We start from the raw sequence: 19,476 nt of genomic DNA on the forward strand, positions 1-19,476 counted from the left end.
TTATCTTGTTTCTGTTGTTCCCACGGTGATAGGAATGAAAGTAACAAGGAGGTGTTACACCCTTAATGTCTGCTTCCTCTGCCCCCTCCCAAGCTTTCACTCCTCTTCGATTGGATCTTGACAACCCATTTTAAACTGTTCCTTGTTCTCTTTTGTTATCTCATTTCCTCTGCCTTCTCTGGGGTGGTGTGGTCCAGAGGGTAAGTGTAAGCCCTGGAACTGGAGATGCCTGTACGCATGTCGTTGTTGTGTCCCTGGACTACATGGCCCAAGAATGAATGTGGTATGGTGGTGGTGGTGGTCTCAGAAGCTGTAGTGACAGAATGGTTGCCATCAGACTGCCCGAGAGCAGCTGTGCCTACATTAGTACCTTTCCTTGTCTGGGGTGTGACTCTAGAGTTAATGAATGTGTGCAATTGTGAAGCTTCTTTAACTACCTTGAAAAGTGCTATATAAATGGTATGCATTATTATTGTTGTTATTATTATATGTACACCTGTATTATCAAGGGCTGCTGTTGACAAGTGCCAGCAAGACACCCTCTGCCCCCACGTCCTCTGATTTCCTAAGCTTCGCCGACTCCTCCTTGCGTCCGGGAAGTGTGACTTCCTTCTCATCACCACCATCTTTCAGCTGCCTTGTAAAGCCGAGTTCAGAGGGTGGTGCTTCAGAGGGAACAACAAATCTTTTTGGCTCTCTTGCAACGACTACTCCTGCAGGTGATACTTTTACTTTACTTCTGTCAAGTTTCAATGAACTGAACTTGATTTTATGTTGCACTAAAACACACTCAAATTGAGCAAGCAATTTGAGCTGCAACAGGTTGGAAATTTCACATCAAGGTTATGGTTACTAAACCTATTCTGACCATGAGTATAATGTTCTTGCTAAAATAAATACAAGCAAAAAAGTCAGTATATCACAGATACCTTTATGAAAAAGTAACACATCTTGTACCTGACCACCCCATAAAATTTATTTTTTTAGGGACTCTAATTAGAAAAGTAATGATACTTAAATTTCCCAACAAAAATACTGTCTGAAATTTCACATTTTATCTGTTAAAAAAAAAAAAAAAAAAAAAACATTTCTATTTCAGTTAACTTGGACATTCTCATTAGGGAGACACAGCAAAACCCCGTGAGAGAAAGCAATTCTAGACAGCAGCCCATTTTCCATCTCAGGACCTTGTGTAGATCCAGACTTGTTTCTACTTAAGTTGCATTCATCATGTTAAACATGGCAAAGGACAATTTAGTGGTCTTTCTTCATTTAGAGAAATTACCAAATTTTACTTGCATGAGCCTGTCTTTTATAGTCATTTTATTGATATGTTTAGTGCCTGTTGCCTGTGTGACAGAGGAAGAAGATATGCGGATTTTTGGCCTGCGAATTAAGCATTCCCTCTCCCTTTATTTATCTATTTACAGTTTTTAAAAATGTTTTCCGTTTCCCACTTTATAGACTAAACTTGTTTTCCTGGAATAGAAATGCAAAATATTCAGTGTTGTGTTCTTGTTATTGCAGTTGGTGGGAAGTTGTATGAGAATTCCCACTGTCTCTCAGCCAGTGAGACGGCAAGCCTCAGTGGCTCCGCTGCATACAAACGACCTCAGCCCTCCAGCACGGGACAGGGGATTGTTGGACCAACCTCAGCAGTAGGGGATGATGGAGTGAAGAAGAAAAAGAGAGGCAATTGGCGCAACAGATTTGGACCTTGCTTCACAACAGACATCAAACCACCAGAGTCGTCACTTTCCCTCACTTTGCCCACCACTTCTACGGCCAACACCTCTTCTTCCTCTGCAGCACCCCCTACATCTTCTACCTCGACGCTCTCTGGCCGGCCTGGCTTAACTTCCACCGGTGGTTTAGGAATGGGAGGAGGAGAGAGGGGTCTTGGGGTCTTAGGTGTTGGCAGCGGGATTCAGAAGTCCCCCTCACTCCTAAGGAATGGGAGTCTGCAAAGCAACAGCGGCCCAGGTAAGGCAAGCACAAAAACGTAACATACCGGTTTCTGTGCATGCACACTGATTTTGACACAGCCCTTTTGCAACGAAGGCTAAAACCACCGCTGAAACTGTTAAGCAAGAGTGTTGGTAAAATTGTGGAAATGCTGCTGTTTTTAAACAGTGTCTAGCAAGTTTTCCACTCCCTTATCTTTTCAAGATGCTCAACCAAGACGAAATGAATGGGTGAATGAAAAAAAAAAAAGAAATAATTTTATATATATATATATCATTAGTGTAAAAAAACATGCGCACATTTCGATCACGGATATCTTTCTTGGACTCTTCATTGTGTTAGTCTGCCAGACAAGCATAGTGCTCCTGAAAAGTAAGAAAAATTTGAATGACTTGTGAAAGTATTGAAAACACACAAACACCTCAAGAAAATGTGATATCATACCATTAGAAGTAATTACCAGTATGTATGATTCAAAGAACACCCAAATTTGTTCAGATAGGCATATTCAATAAAGTTTGTTGGTGGGAAGTTTTATGAAAATTCCCACTTGAGTTTGTTCAGTAATATCCATATTTGCAGGTATGTGCAAAAAAAAAAAAGAATATTGAGAGGAAACTCCATTTAAAATCATTAAAATTCAAACAAAGGGTTGAAATATGAAGTATTTCAGTATGTTGTGAACTATTAGAACATTTAAGTTTCAAATTTTTGAAACAAATTATTGAAGTAAACGATCTTTTCTTCAGTGTTAAAATTTTTTGGCATATACCTGGATTATAGACGCTAATGATGATTGAAAAAATTAAATCACTGTAATTCAGTCGTATTCTCTTAGTATGACAATGAGCAAAAACATTGTATACCAAATAATTTGGAACACAGTAAAGATTACTCGTTGCTCAAAGTGAACCAAATCAGAAGAGGCCTAATACCATATTTAAAATGTGGAACTTTACCTTTCAAGAGGCTACCCGTTTTACTGTTAACATATTAAGTCACTGTTATATTGTTGTTGATTCTATGTGTTCTTTACACCCGTATGTCTGGTCTTTTCATTTCATTATCCTCCAAATCTTAATGTTACAGTATATACAAATGAAAAAATTGTTTTTATAGTTTTTATATTTAGAAAGATAACACTAGGCCATAATAGCTGTTATAAAAATCTTTATAATTGGCTTCTTGCAATGAAATTTTGGTCTGTGTGGTGCTACCCAGCTTTTTTTCCCTACTCTTTGTGTTCAGTTGCTTGGCAACTGCTTTGGAGTTCCCCTCTGCTGGAGGAAATGGTTCAATACAGCTCTCACATCCTGCATTTCCACTTTCTTCCAGGATTACCTCCTTTTTGTTTATCCCCACAGTCTCCATCCACCAGCTCTTACCCTTTTTCACTGTTTCGTACATCATTTGACATTTGCTTATTTTCAAAACTTGCCCATGATGTACTCAACTGGATCAATGGTATTTTTTTTATTTATATAATATATAATATATATATATATATATATATTTTTTTTTTTTTTTTTTTTAATTTGGAGCCCAGTCTATTGATGTTAGCTAATAATGAAATGTTATTGGTCTGATGTTAGTTGGCAATATGCTTCCTAAACCATAAACTCTAAATTGTGTTACTTACCTTAAGTGGTTGCACGATATATTGTATGGATATTTTTATAGTAGTGGGAGTGCAATGTTGTGTACTTAAGATTAAACAAACATATTTTTGATCAGGATAGTTATTCCAAAGCAAATTATAATTCAATACATATGTATTGTTTTCATAATTTTTGCTGTCCTACATCCTATTAAAAAAAAAAAAAAAAGTATTCTACTCGTCCCCCCAAAATAACTTATTTAAAGCAGTCCTTTTTTCCCCTTTGGCAATATTTGTAAAGGTGTGTTTTTAGATTTATTAATTTTTTTTTACTTTTAAGATTAATAGACATAGGACAGAGTATTTTTCTTGTGATGGTCAAGGAAGAAGTTGCTCCATATAGTAGCCGTGTCTTCTGTGACCACCACATGTTTGAGAAAGGAGGGGAACAGACGTGTGTGCGTATGCGTGCGTGTGTGTTGGCCTTGCATTGTGTGTTTGGTAATCGTGTTCGTCTTCACACTGTAAATATTTATTTGAGCATTAATGCAGGCAAGTAATTCGAAGACTTCTTGCCTGCCCTCCCTCCCCCATCATGCTGCTTACCTTCTCCATGCTGATGGATAGTTAGCTTGATGGATATGTGTTGGTGGGTGGTGAGGGGCAAGGGGTTCGTTTTTGGTTAGGTTAATGTTTGACTGCTGGGGTGGGACCAGTTTGTGTTTCTGCATGGAATATGGGAGGTTGGGCATGAATGAATTTATTGTAACTTAGAGCGTTACAGGATGAAAAAAGAAGGCGCACAAAGCTTTTTTTTTTCTATACTAACAATTTGGTATATTTGTGATGTTTTTAGAATTTTCTTGATGTACGTAATTGTGTGGGGGGGATTCAAAGGGTTACAAATCAAAGTGTTACAAATCAGAAAAATATTCGTTGACATTACCAACCATTTACCACATACCAAAATATGTATGTTTTTATTTATTGTGAATTGATTTGTCCATATAAAATTATATTCATCAATGTAAAGCATTGTGGTTGTGCATAAAATAGTTTTAATGATTTTATAAAAAGGAGGAATAAATATTCAGGCAAGCAAAGATAGTCTAAAACCTTATATGTTTTTTCTGGTTTATATTACAAAGTGTTATAAATAGAATGTAGGCCCATGTAGTGCATAGATAGCTCCCGCACCCCCGTCATCTCACGTCTCCCTTCCTGGCACAAAGATCTCTTGTTCCCCTAGTGAATGTATGCTGCCCTGAGCCATTCACGCTTTTGTGGGACTCAGGGGCCCTCTCCCTTCCCTCCCACTACCACCTCTGCTGGGGTCAAAGGGGTCTGGGGCAAGGCTTATCCGCGGATAGTGGCTGAGGACAAGCGCGTGCGTGTGTGAGGCTGACTGAGATAAGGAAATAAGGCGTGGACATATGCATGAGTGAAAATAGCCTTGCTCATATATATGCAATCTAAAATGGAGTTTTGATTATTATATTTCGCTGTCTTTTGGAGATTTCTTGCACCTTCCAGTCTACAATATCTTTCCCATTTTGTTTCTTCACGTTTGGATTGGAATTTTTAAAGTAACTCAGGACAAAATTCCTTGAAATGTAATAGAAACGCTTAAAAATTGTTTGGACAGTTATGCAAGAGGTTTGCCTGGTGTGTTTATTAAGTCTTGCCAATTCGTGGGTCCCTGTTCGCTGCCCCCTATAATAGTGGATCTTGGGCTCCAATTTTTTTTTTTTTTTTAATTTACCGTATTTTCATGATCGTAATCAAGGCACCACATTAGACATGGCGCTTTGAAGTGTGGTACATCTTATGTGCACACTGAGTTCCAACATTTGCAATTGTTGTATGACTTGTCCAACAGAGGACACTTAAACACGCTGGTTGCACTGTTAGCATCCATGGCAGCAAGTGTTTTAGCATGTATGTAAGCTACAGTACAATATGATGGTGATCATGAGGCACGGAGCAGCAATTACTTTCACATCTGTAAGCAGAAGAAGGTTACACTGCCCCACAGACTGCCTGTGTAGGTAGATCATTAATGATGATGATGTACACACGGTGTCCCAGCGAAACTAAAATTATGACACCACAGCAAACAGAATCGCAAAACAAGGAAATAATAATAAATAAAAGAATGACTCTCAAAATAATGGACACAAAACATGCACTTTAAATGCTATGTACATGCTTCCAGAATCCTTTGCAGCACGATAGAGGTAGTGAGTGCCGCAAGGCTGTTGAAAATGTCTTTATCTTTGTTTTAATTATTTCATTTCATTTTACCTGTTTATTTCATTGTGAAATTTCTCTAAAAAAATATATGAATGAAAAAGGTGTCATTGTGTGTGTTTTTTTTTTAATTTAATATTTCTTACCTTAATATGTTCACAAAAAGTAAATGTAAAGAAAACTAAATGGCAAAAAAATATTTGAGAACAGCAGACGCATCTTGAATAGAGAAATTGTATTATAATGTCGTTGTCCAGTCTCATTGTCCATGTGTACAAATGTTTTTTATGTCTGCAATTTTGTTGCTTTTATTGTAATATGTCATCGTTAGACAGTAATGTCAACTTTTATTTTCAAATAAGGGTTTTTAACTGACCGTTCACAGGTGTTTTTTCCAATGGCGATGGGTCGTCATTGTCAGGGACTGGAGCTATGGTTGTGGGAGGAGTCACCTCGGACCAACTGCCACTCACACCTTCACTTGCCCCTCCCTCTCCCTTCACCGCCACCGGACCCCTGACCAGCACAGCCGCCACACACGTGAGTCCGAGTACAAGCGCTGTGCTTACGACACACACACGCACACACACTTATCCTTCTGTTTGGCTCTTTCACATGAAAAAATACACAGTTTATTCAGCACCCTCTCTCAAGCCCCCAACATCTTTAGGATGAAGTGTAGATTAACTGCAGATGCTCAAATAAACCACTGCTCACTAATTAAATTTCTTCTACAGCAAATCTTTCTGCATGGCACGTTAATTGCGTATAAAACACGTGTCCTGACCTTGTGGGAATTTTCTGTTCTCATTAAGTTATAGGAGAGCTGATAGTATTGTGCATGCGCTGAGGTTATCAGATTTTTCACAAAACTGAAGATTCCTTTCACATCTACGGTGTTTGTCAGTCAATTTTGGTTACTAGTGGCCATGGAAAAAATCTTGGCAAAGTTTCAGGAATGCCTGGCGGTATACTAGGAAATCAATCAAAGCAAACATCCTTGTCAGACTGACGAAGATCTCTATTGTATTAATGATTGACATGTTTATTTTGGTAGTACAATAGAGGATGGATGGATAGCCTCATTTTAAATGTATATGTATGAAACTTTTAATTACACATTGTGGCTGGCCAACAAAAATACTTTTCACATTTCCCTAAAACTGTTAGCTTGAAAAAACATACACTTGTTTTTTTTTTAATTTTTGAAAAATGTAATCTTAAGTTCAATACTGACACAATATTTTGATGTCACCATCAATATGTTTTGCATTTTAAATTGTAGTCTTTATTATCACATTTTCCAGTTAACTTAGTTTGTCTAATCTTAATAAATTCAGCTGATGATATTTTTGTAGCTTTTGAAGCACCAATTAATTGTCCTATAAGGAGGGAAGGAGTACTGGGGGTGCTATTCTGTAGTCACTGACCTCAGCGTCCTTCTTTTCAAAATGTCTTCAGAGGATTTCTGTCAGTGTCCACCCAACTCCATTTTTCTCCCGTGTCCCTTCACCACCTCTTGTGCTTTCTGCCGCTTGTTCACACATCCATTCTTTTCCCTCCCTCCACCTTCCCTTTTACTCCCTCTCAATTCATCCATCTCTTCTTACTCTCTCTGTTGTCCTGTGATGTAATGACATCTGACAAGCACCACAGTAGGGATGGAAGGGGCGCTAGAAAGCCCGTGTGTGTGCGTGTGTGTCGGTCCATTTGTCTTTTTATCTGTCTGTGTGTGTCTGTCCTTTTTGGGGGGTTTTCGTCATTTTTCAGGCCTGCCATGGCCTTAGAAAGGCATAGAACACCACGGCTATTTGCTGCACGTATGTGGTGGAGATTTTTGGACTGTATGGTATGTGAATGACCAAGCGATGAGACTTATGAAAGTAAATGATGGAGTCCTGTGCATGTGTCACAAGCAAATGCACATGCACACAGACACGCAAGGTTAACCCAACTAAAGAGTTCTGACAGCAGTCCTCCATGTGTGTTAAAGGCAGACTAAGGCTGTTTATTTTCAGTCCACTAGCCTGCTTTCAGGTTCCTGTTATTGGCTATCAGCCTAGGTTAGAAAGAATGAGAATGTCTTTGAATGAAAAATGTATGTAAATGAAAAATGAATGTTGATGGGATGTAGGCAAGAATACAGTGTTCCTCCGTTATTCGCGGGGTTACGTTCCTAACACCCCCGCGAAAAACGAACATCTGTGAATAATGGATGCAGTGTTAATATGCTCATGTATGATACATGCTATATTTTTACAACTATAAGATGCACTTAAAGGTCTTGAATTTTCTCCCAAAAGGACACCCTACCTTATGTACATAGTTGTTGTGTGACTTGTGTGTGACATGTTTTCTGGCACTAAAGACCTCCATAGTGCTGCAAAGCATGCTGGGAGTTTGATTATTTGCTAGTTATGCTATTCTATTTGCTGTGGCGTGATAATTTTCGTTTCAATGGGACACCGTGAGTGTGTACAACATCGTCACTAATGACTTGCCTACACAGCCACTGTGTGGTGTAAACTTCTTCTCCTTACAGCTGTGAAAAGCAATTGTTCCTCACTGCCTTGTTAGCGCCATCATATGGTATCTTACATACTTGCTAAAACACTTGCTGCCATGCATGTGTAAAGTGTACTTTGTTGGACAAATTACACAACTTTTAAAAATGTTGGAACTCAATGTACACATAAGATGCACCACATTGTAAGGTGCCATGTCTAATGTGGCCTCTCGTCTATTTAGAAGAGAGTTTAAGACCTCTATGATCGTGAAAATATGGTAAATTTAAAAAAAAACCTTTGAGATCAAAATCCGCAAATATGCGGGGCCGCAAATGGTGAACTGCGAATGGGCAAGGGCATACTGTATTGTACTGGTAGGAGGACGAGGGGTCATGAGGAAAAATGTGCACTATTTTTATTGAAGGGAATATGCACAATGGATGACTTTTTTTTATGAGAGATGGGATTTTCCATGTTGTTTTTCACATTTTAGGTTTAATAATAGGAGATAATGATAATATCACTATTTGTCTGACTCCCCACCCATCAATGGCTCATTGTAGGAAAGCTGACTGTTGCCCTGAGTAACCTATTTCTAAAATGTGTTTTGTTGCCTTTTTTGGTAGCATTATGATAATCTGCAGTATAGTGGTCAAGCTGCTACATCCTTAAACTAAATTGTACAGTATTCTTTATGTGATGGTGTTTTTCTCTGTCAAGGCCAAAAGCGGTCAGCCATTTTGTTCACTGCCCTTTTATCATTCTCCACACTCTCACCCAAACCGCATTTGGTCCATGGTATGTATTTGGAAAATACCTTAATTGGATTAAACTCTGCATCAGAAACACTTTGTCAACATTTCAGCGTTTGTTTTTGGGGGGGTCGAGATATTTTTTAAGATTTTTAATTTTTCTAAATGCACAGCCCTTAATCTTTTCATCTCTACAAGAGTGTTTTTGAAGATCAAGCAAAGTCTTAAAAGTCAGACCTTGAAAATAGAACTAAAATTCACCTTGCATACCCAGACATGACACTCATCATTTAACCTCTTAACCTGTGGAATGTTCCAAAAAGGTTGTTTTGTTTTTTTCAGTCTTTTGTTTCCCCTGTCCCAGCATTTTGGGGAATGTGTTGCAGGCATTAGTTTCAAAATGAGAGAATATTTGCAAAAAAAAGCCCAATAATTTACATCAGTTTAAACATTAAATATTTTGTCTTTGTACTGTATTTAGTTGGATATAGGTTGAAAAGAGTTTGCAAATCATTTGTAATATACATCTGTATGGCTGCTGAGGTGACTGAGTATGAGTTGTTATCGGATGAGTGAGTCATGGGGTAGGAAGTGGGGATTAGTATGTCCGGGAATTGGGTTAGGGTTAGACGGTAGCGGTAAAAACCATTGAGATGTTTTTGGACGTACAGTGCCCTCCATAATTATTGGCACCCCCGGTTAAGATGTGTTAAAAGGCTTTAAAAAAAATCTGTTTATTGCAGAAGAATACTGTCACACTGTAAATTTTAGGAAAATGTAACCTTCAACTCAAATGAATTGTAAGAAAATAAAAAAATCCCTCACTAAAAAAATAATTTTTCATTAAATCACCTGTTCCACAACTATTGGCACCCTTAACAATTCCCAGGAAATAAATGTAATTGAAGCCTTTCTGTCATTTCTACAGTAGTTTAGAACGTTTACCAGAGTATGCAGGAACATTTAATTAATAATTCATCACTTCCTGTTTCCATGGGGTATGAATATGACATGACACAGAGGCCATTTCTCTTATCCGCTCTTAAACGTGAAACACAAAGGAACACAGCATACAAGTGAGGCAGATGTGCGTCGACCTTCACAGGTCAGGCAGAGAAGAAGATTGCCACTCAGCTGCAGCTGCCCATATCCACTGTGAGAGGAATAATTCAGAAGTTCAAAACAACTGGAACAGTGGTAAACAAGCCTGGACAAGGACCCATGTTTATTTTGTCACCACGCACAGTGAGGAGGATGGTAAGAGAAATCAAAAGATCTCCAAAGCTCACTGAGGGAATTACAACAAATGGTACCATCCTGGGGTCACAAAGTCTCCAAATCAACCATCAGGTGCTGTCTACACGCCAACAAGCTGTTTGGGAGGCATGCACGGAGAAAACCTTACCTCACTCAAATCATAAATGAAAACGTCTGGAATTTGACAGGCGGTATTGGGGCTTCAACTGGGACCGTGTGCTTTGGTCAAATGAGACCAAGATTGATCTTTTTGGCAACAAACGCTCTAAGTGGGTCTGGCGTGCCACGAAAGATGCGCATGCTGAAAAGCACCTCATACCAACTATGAAATATGGGGGTGGGTCAGTGATGCTGTGGGGCTGTTTCTCTTCCGAAGGCCCTAGGAACCTTGTTTGGGTGCATGGCATCATAATTAATAGTATAGCATAGTTAATGCTTTGAAATACCAGGACATTTTAAAACAAAATCTGTTGCCCTCTGCCCGAAAGCTGAAGATGGGGCGTTGCTGGGTCTTTCAGCAAGACAATGACCCTAAACATATGGCCAAATCTACACAGAAATGGTTCACCAGACACAAAATCAAGCTCCTCCCATGGGCATCTCAGTCCCCAGACCTCAACCCCATTGAAAACCTGTGGGGTGAGCTGAAGAGGAGAGGACCCAGGTCTCTGGATGATTTAGAGAGATTCTGCTAAGAGGAATGGCAGAAGATCCCTCTTTCTTCATTTTCCCATCTTGTGAAACATTATAGGAGAAGATTAGGTGCTGTTTTGTTGGAAAAAAGGGTTGTACAAAGCATTAACACCAGGGGTGCTAATAATTGTGACACACATTATTAGATGTCAAATAATTATTTCTTTGGGATTTTTTTGCCCACTGAATAAATGCACTTGTATTGAAGGTTGGATTTTTCTTTTTTTTTCCCATTAAGGTCCCATATTATTAAGATGAAAAAATATTAGAAGCTAAAAAACACATCTTAACCAGGGGTGCCAATAATTACAGAGGGCACCGTAATTACAGCAGACCGTAATTTTTTTATTTTTCCAATGAAAAATGATGTCTGTCAGCTTACCTACAATGGTGGCCATATTGACAAAATAATTCCATATGACACTGCATGTGTATTGTTTCTCCAAGAGGAGCTCTGCAGGAACCTGAGTTTGTTGCCAATTCTTATCACTGTTCTCTATTTCTCTATCTTGTACACACAACGAAAAAGGGTTCTGCACACCAAGCAGCACAGCTGAGCCTGACATAACTGTTTTACAGAATGGACAAGCAGTCTGCCACTGTTTTTTTTTTCTCCCCAATTCCTAATTAGAATCATGGGCCCACGCCATCACAACTTGGATCCCATCAAAATGCAAATAAGCTTTTACTCGAACTAAAAATATATTTGTAGATTTTAGTGAGCGAGACAGAACGGCTGACCAGCTTCTCTGAAGCATACAAATAAGTATACAATGCATTTAATATATTGTTTTACATCCATACTTAATTGTATTCATAATGTATAATGTGGCTGTGGATGAAAACGTGAAGCTTGTGACCAAAATGTGTGCGACCGGTACGCATGTCATTTAATACGTTCTAATGAATGGAGCCAGCGAGACTGTTAAAATATACACTATTGCTTTAATTCTTACCCACATTATCTCTCTTTAGCAAAACACCTTTTCTTAAACCATTGTTTTTTACTCATTTAATAAAGGTGGTCAAATACAATATACTGTAAATACTCCCTCAGATGCTTATACTATCTCACTGTTCAGGGTATTCATTTATCCAATCACACAATGTGTGGTGGTGCGTCAACAACTCTTAATTTTTATGCGATGATCTGTGTCCAATTTAGTTCAAGTGATCATCCGTTTTGCTGCAGGCCTTAGACACAAGTGTTGGAAAGGGCTGTTGCTTCATATTCTTCCCCAAATGGACACAAAAGATTTTGTATATAATATATTTACAGTACACCATACATAACTGTGCAGTGAAACATTTTGTAACTTTTTCCTGTTTCTGTACTGCTTGTCTTCAGGTGAGCAGCCTTCCAGGGTCAGTTTTCAACCTGGCCCCCTCACATATGTTTGGTAATCGACTGAATCCAAACTCTGCCATGGCAGCGCTCATCGCACAGTCTGAGGCCTCGCCGACAGGTACAGAGCTTACCCTTGTGACAGTTGTATGTGAGAGAGGTCGGAGGATGAGGATGGATAATGGATTGTCACTACCTCCTCCTCCTTGCCCTGCAAAAAGGTCATGGGTTAATGCTGGTTAAAATTTTCAGGCTCCTCCCTACAAGTTCTTGTGACCCCCCCCCCCACCTTTTTTTTTTTCTTCCTCATAAACAAATCAAATGAACACATTCTGCGATTTTTGTAATGCGATACATTTTAGACACTTTAAAAATCCTAAACGAGATTTGTAGTTTCTTGTCTGTACAATGAGGATGAGAGGCCTTTCCAAAATGAAAGTATTTACTTCCTGAAAGATGCAGCCTTCATCAGAGACAGATTCTCCCTGACATGCAGATCAACTCATTAATCAGGCTGAATGACAAGGCCACAGGAGTGTGTACTTGTCTGTATCTGCACGTCATGCATTTGTGAGAAAGAGAGAGAAATGCTGATTTATAGATATGACGCACAGTTCTTCCACCCTCATTCAAACCCAATGTGTAGAACGTTTTTAAATTATACGTTGAAAGACATTTCTTTACCTCCAAACCACTTCAACAAAAATTGCATATGTTTGAAAATGTTTTCATTAGGCAAGCACAGGCTAATACCTCAAGCCCATAGTAAATTCTATTAATTTAAATATTGTTCTTATTAATTACAGGATATCTGTAAAAATAGTTAATTCTTAGATAATGAAAGAATTTTAAAGACTTAACTAGTTCAAGAAATACAACTTTTTCAAATTTGGAATTTTGAGTTGATGATAGATACTAAAATTCAAAAGCTTTGCTGTAAACTGAAGGGTCCCATGAATGTATTTGCTTTGTGTCCCTAATGACTAATTACCACCATGGTGTTTTTATGTAAACACGTGTATTTTGCCACTGTGTATTTATGAGGGTCAAATGGACACACAAAAGAAAAAGTAGTATAACATTTTCTCAAAGATGATTAATATTTGGTATACAGAGAGTAAAATGCATTAAAATTATCGGAGGAACCTAGAGAATAAGTATAGAGTATTCCCTTGCCCATTCACGGTTCACCGTTTGTTTTTTTTCTGCATAATGTACCATATTTTCATGACCATAAGGTGCGCACAAAGTTTCTCTTAAATAGATAGCTCACATTATAACTCGGAACCAATGAGCTCCAAAATGTCTGTTGTTGTGTGACTTGTCCAATGAAGTACTACGGAACACAGTTATTACATTAACATGCATTTTTACTGTGTGTTTCAGTGTGTATGTAAGCTGGGATGGCGCTCGTGAGGAACAATTGCAATTTTACATATGTAAACTGAAGAAGCTTTCTTTCTCCCAAAAACTAACAGTGCAGACAGGTCATTACTCAAGATGTTCACACTCATGGTGTCATTGAAAGTAAAATTATCCCACCACAGTAAACAAAATGGCACAACTAGCAAATAATAAAACAATGACTGAAGAAATAATTGAAACAAAACATTTAAATTAAATGCCGTTTATATCCTTAATGCCACAAAGCATGATGGGAGCATGGTTTCACGGAATTAGGGGAAGCACGAAAAATGAGGGAAGATATATACATATACACACACTCACACAGTATTCCTTCGTTTAATGCGGAGGTTACTTTCCACAAAGTACACATATTAAGTGAAATCCATGTAGTGGAAGTTGTTTTGTCTTTTTTTTTTTTTTTGTTCATTATGTTTTTTTAATTTACAGGATGTTGTTTCCCTTTACAGTGCAGGATTTTTCTTTTTGCAGGGTTTTTTTCACTTAAGTGTTTTTTTTACATTTACAGTGTCATATATATATTTTAAGGCTGTTAAACCCCTCGCCACACACTAGATTTTCCTCACATTTCTTCTGTTTGAACACACTCACACACAAAGGTCCATCCAACTTTTGTAGATAAAACAAAAAAAAGTATTCTCCTGTATTTTAGAATCAAACCAAAGCTCAAAACCTGTTTGAGGCACAAACTCTGTGTGTGTGTGTGTGTGTGTGTGTGTGTGTGTGTGTGTGTGTGTGCGTGCGTGCGTGCGTGCGTGTGCGTGCGTGCGTGCGCGCGTGCGTGTGTGCAAGTGCGCCTGTTTGCTTTCGCAGCCATTGCTTTTGTGTGTGGTGAGAGTTGCCAGGATGGAAAGGTTTGGGGGGGAAAAAATGGGATGGCAAGGAAGTCGAGCTAAGGACTATGGCGCTAATCCAGTTGGGTAAATGCTTAAATTGACGCTCTTAAGTAGAGGGGAGTTTAGTGCAAGCATGTAAATCCAAAAGTGTGCTTTTGCGTGTATGTTTGTGTGTGCGGGCGCATGTGTGATTCATTACTCTCTCTGAGAGAAATTAAAAGAAGCAACTGGCCCATGGCCCAGAAGAAGGCAGATACATAAGAGAGCGAGTAGGCAAGGCTCACTGGGCAGAAAAAGAAAGAGAGCTTTTTGAATGAAGTGTCATTTGTTATTAGGAGAATCCACGTATTGGTCTTTGCAGGTTGTTGATGATGTCGCCCCAAATGCATTCTATATGCTGATTACGTGACAAAGAAGTCTACTGAAAGCAAATCTATTTGCTTCTGCTCTAACGTATATTTTAATATTTTTAAACATGAAACAATCACTGGAGCTTCACATTTCAGTCCTCACAATTCCTGCAGTTTCAGTGTTGTTTGCTACAATAATTGGTATTAATTAGGAACCACAAAGGGTATTTGGCTTTTGCCTCCTTCTATTGGAAAGACAAAAGAGAGACCCATATCTTATATCCTAAATCTGAATGATTAACAAGGTAACTTGTCGTGATTTGGCAAAACAGTCATGCTGTTAACACTTTTACTTGGATGTTTATTTTTTGGTGTGTTTTAGTTTTTCTCTTTTTCTCCAAAGTGTGGAGATGTATATCAATGTAATAATTAGAGTACTCTTGTGTTTCTGTCTGTTCGTGTGTAAATGCGTGCATGCACGCACACAGATCAGGAAGACACCGGCGTAGGTGTGCAGGGCTTCTCCATAAGGGCTTCTCCCAAGACGACACCACGGTTAGTGCGCATGCACACACACACGCACGCACGCACACACACAGATCCTCTCTTCATCCCCATTGACATTCCAAACTGACCCCCTTCCCTTCACCCATTCCCCTCTCTGCTTTTCCCTCTTCTGGCCCCCTATCTCCTCTTTCTTTCTCTCATGCCACTCAAACGCACACTCCCATTTAGCTCCTACACGCCTACAGGCAGTTCTCGCACTGTCAGCCAACGATAACCTGTTTTTGAAGGTGGTTGTCATCCTTTCTACTGCGACTGAAATTTTTCTTGTTCTAATCACACAAGGACTTTTCTTTTTCTCTTTTAATGTTCTCTTTCTGAGAAAGCTCTTTGAAAGCTTCAGTCGAGTTGGACTATGACGGAGAATAAGGAAAAAACATTTTTTACTTTTGTATTTTTGTTCAATGGATGATTTCAGTCATGCAGGTTTGTGACATTCATTTTAGTATTTAAAATAAAAAAATAATGAGAGAAATGTTATGTTAATTAATCAAATGTTAAATAGAATGTTAATTATTAAAGAAACGTTTGGCAATTGCAGATAAAACCATAATTTTTTTTAACTTCATAAAGTTCCAATGTAGATTTTTGTATATAATTGTAATATCTTTTCATTAATCATATTTCTTTCATTGGATTTTATTCATGTTCAAAATATGTTCGTGTGTTTTGGTAGACAAATTTGGTGAGGAGGGGTACAGAAGTTGAAAACACTTTTTAAATCTCTGCCAGAGATGAAGACCCAAACACATGGAGACACACACACACACACACACACACTAAGATTTAACTCTACAAAATCCACTTCATCTGTCTCATCTTGCACTTTGTCTCTCTCCTGCCCTGTCTCACTCTTACTAACACACACAGAGTGCAAGCCTGGGCCCTCTTCATTAGAGGCCACTGTAACAACAAATTGATGTAGTTTTATAGCCAGCAGTGTCTAGCTTTGTCTTGACATTTATGTTTGGACATTAATCTCCCTATTGACCTCTATACCGCTTCTTTTCTATCTGTGCTTGCATTCTCTGTCTCTCCCTCTATTCAGATCACCAATCAGCGGTCTACAGATCCGCTATGACTCATCAGGGTCGTTGCCGGGACCAGGGCTTGGGTTGCTAGGAGCTGGGGGAAGCAGTGGCGAGACGCACCCGGTGGCCACCACAATAGAGCAGCTCTGGAAAGGCAATGGAACGAGGGGCAGAGCTTCTTGCTCCAGCAGGGCCCGCAGGGAGATGGTGAGAGCTCTTGAACCATATGCCTTGACATCCATTCATGGATTAATTTTGGGGAGAGAGAAATGTTGTCCTTCATCTGGACCACTCAGTTTAAGTTCTTGTTTGGTAAGTCCCCACCTCAAGTCAGCCAGCGGGGTCACTCTGCTGTAGCTGATCTTGGCCTCTGACCTCCCTCTGGAGTGTATGTCAAGTCAGTCAGTGGCAAGTGAAAACATGCCATGTGAAGTCTGTGGATTATTTTATTTTCACCGGTGCCAGTTTGAAGGCCGTCTCTGCCCTCTCTCTCACAAAACACACAAAAGTCAACTCCGACAGTCCAGCTGCTGACTGTCAAATATCTGTTTTCTCTCTTTCTACCTTTTAGTGGTGGGTATGCTGAAATCCCTCCATCAGCTTCAGGAGGAGAACAGGAGGTTGGAGGAGCAGATTAAAACTCTCACTATGAAGAGAGAGCGACTGCAGCTTCTCAGTGCTCAGCTATCAGTGCCTTTCACACCCACCTCGGCCTCCTCGGGTACATGCACACACACAGATCTTGAACTCAAGATGAAAGATTTATTTTGAATGAACACCTGTTGTCTAGTTTCATTTATGGACTAATACTATTGTATTGTAGATGTAAAAGGGGGAGCCATTGATTCATCTTTACCTGTGGGAGCTCAGGTAAACATGCATTTATGATATGAAGGAACACGTTCAAGTATTTTATTTTTAACAACAGGTCAGTGTTTTATTGGATCACATCACATTTTGTGTTTCTAACAATACACTAGGTTTTCAGTTTACTACGGTACTGGTTTACAGATATATGATAATTTGAGGTTACAAAGGATGTGTAATTAACTAATTTCCAAAACGGTATTGAGTAATCCCTCGTTTTTCACGGTTAATTGGGACGAGAACCACCTGCGAACTGAATAACTGCGAAGAAGCGGGGGATGTGTTTATGTGGGTACCGGAACATTTAAAATATGTAAACAGTATTTGTACTTTCCATATTAGGTGATAGGTATTTAGTTAACTCTTTGATTATAAAAGCTTATAAATATAATATATACAATATTACCATTCATCACTCGGAGACTTCTGCTGGAGGCGCTGGCAATGTAGTTTTGAGATGAGGTTTTGGTTGTTTTGTGTGTGTGTGTGTGTGTGTGTGTGGGGGGGGGGGGTGTGGGTGGGTGTGGGTGGGTGTGTGTGGGTGTGTGTGTGTGTGGGTGTGGGTGAGGGGTACCAGAATGTTTAAAATGTCAACAGTACAGCATTTATACTTTGCATGCTTGAGACAAAAATGACAACAGTACAAGTGTCTAGTTAAACAATAACAATAAAACAATAACTTTTTTATTGCAGTACGGAATTAACATTGTTCACTTGGAGACTTTTGCTGGAGGTGCTGGCAATGTAGCTTTGAGATGGGGAGTTGTGTGTGTGTGTGTGTGTGTGTGTTGTGTGTGTGTGTGTGTGTGTGTGTGTGTGAGTGTGTGGTTTGGGGGGAATACCAGAATGTTTAAAATATGTCAACAATACAGTATTTATACTCTTTATATACTTATACTAAAATTACAACAAAGTGCCAAACAAAGCAAACGCGTGGTCTTCTGCAGAGCGTAGAATGTTCCCGACGCACTCCTGTGACGTTCCCTCCCTCCCACCAATGTGGCTTTCTTCGTTGCATTGCATTGCATCGTTGCATAGGTAGAGTTGGTGTGTGTATTTGAAAGGTGCTTTCAAATTTTTATAGATCGTTGGTGTGGACATAGCGTTTTAAACATCTTATTATTATTTTTTTTTTTTACAGAGCCTCTGCATCATGAGGAGGGAATAAGATATCAACTTGCTCAAGCAAACATATTCCCCTTGGGCATGTATCATTCATTCAATATTTGTATTCCTTCTAGGACAGTGCATCATGTGGTGGTCATAGCAGTAGCGGCTCTACGTCTTCCCTGTCAACGCCACCCTCACTTTCCCAAAGCCCACCTCAGCCTCAGCTTAATGGCATCATCGCCGCAGGGACCGCTGGGCTGGGCACCATAACAGGATTGATGGGTACCTTCGGGACCGGAAATGCGCTTGGTGTGGGGGGTGTCGTTGGCGCACTGAACGGCGTGATCCAGACATCGGTGGGGACAGGAAGCCCACATGCAACAGGAACTGTCACTCTACCTGTCAGTAACAGGTAGTGTATGCCACAGAGCGTCCACGTCATCTTTGTTTTTCCATTATTGTTTTTAAGTTGTGAGGTGTTATGATTAAATTGCTAACAGACTCATTATCATGTCTATGAAGACACGTCCTGATGGGATTCAGTTGCTCGGTGTGGGCTCTGGCTCAAATGTCTGGAGACAGCCCGCATGATTACGTTAACTTCCTGGGCTGTCCTACTACTTGCACTCAAATGTCTTTATTGTTTTCGCACTGCCTGGCTCGCTACACTTGTCCTCCCCTGCTCTACCCTCTCCTATCCTTGCTACTCCCTTCCTCACAGCGTGTCTCTCTTTCTAGTCCACCTAAGAAAGACAAAATCCAATTTTTGACTTATGTAACCCCACTGTTGTCATGCTGATGATATTCTCATTGTTTTAAGTTGCTCTTTTCTCTATTTTCTCTTGTTTTCCCCTCCCAAACCTCCTTCTTCCTAACTGCATTTCTAGTAAAAACCTGTTAAAATACCAATCGGAGGAGTATAACACA

The 19,476-nt window shown here is 39.4% G+C and overlaps 1 protein-coding gene across 1 annotated transcript in view; it reads left to right on the plus strand.

Annotated features, from left to right (window-relative positions):
- mllt10 (MLLT10 histone lysine methyltransferase DOT1L cofactor) overlaps nt 1-19,476 on the plus strand; it is a 98,413-nt gene that overhangs the window by 75,813 nt on the left and 3,124 nt on the right. Inside the window, 10 exon segments of the mRNA XM_061805041.1 lie at nt 510-719; nt 1,528-1,983; nt 6,198-6,352; nt 12,370-12,487; nt 15,466-15,532; nt 16,590-16,714; nt 16,717-16,779; nt 17,144-17,293; nt 17,396-17,442; nt 18,681-18,961. Of these exon segments, the coding sequence (XP_061661025.1) occupies nt 510-719; nt 1,528-1,983; nt 6,198-6,352; nt 12,370-12,487; nt 15,466-15,532; nt 16,590-16,714; nt 16,717-16,779; nt 17,144-17,293; nt 17,396-17,442; nt 18,681-18,961 (1,672 nt within the window).

This window comes from Syngnathoides biaculeatus, chromosome 19 (genome assembly GCF_019802595.1).
Source record: "Syngnathoides biaculeatus isolate LvHL_M chromosome 19, ASM1980259v1, whole genome shotgun sequence".
In the NCBI taxonomy this organism is placed as follows: domain Eukaryota; kingdom Metazoa; phylum Chordata; class Actinopteri; order Syngnathiformes; family Syngnathidae; genus Syngnathoides; species Syngnathoides biaculeatus.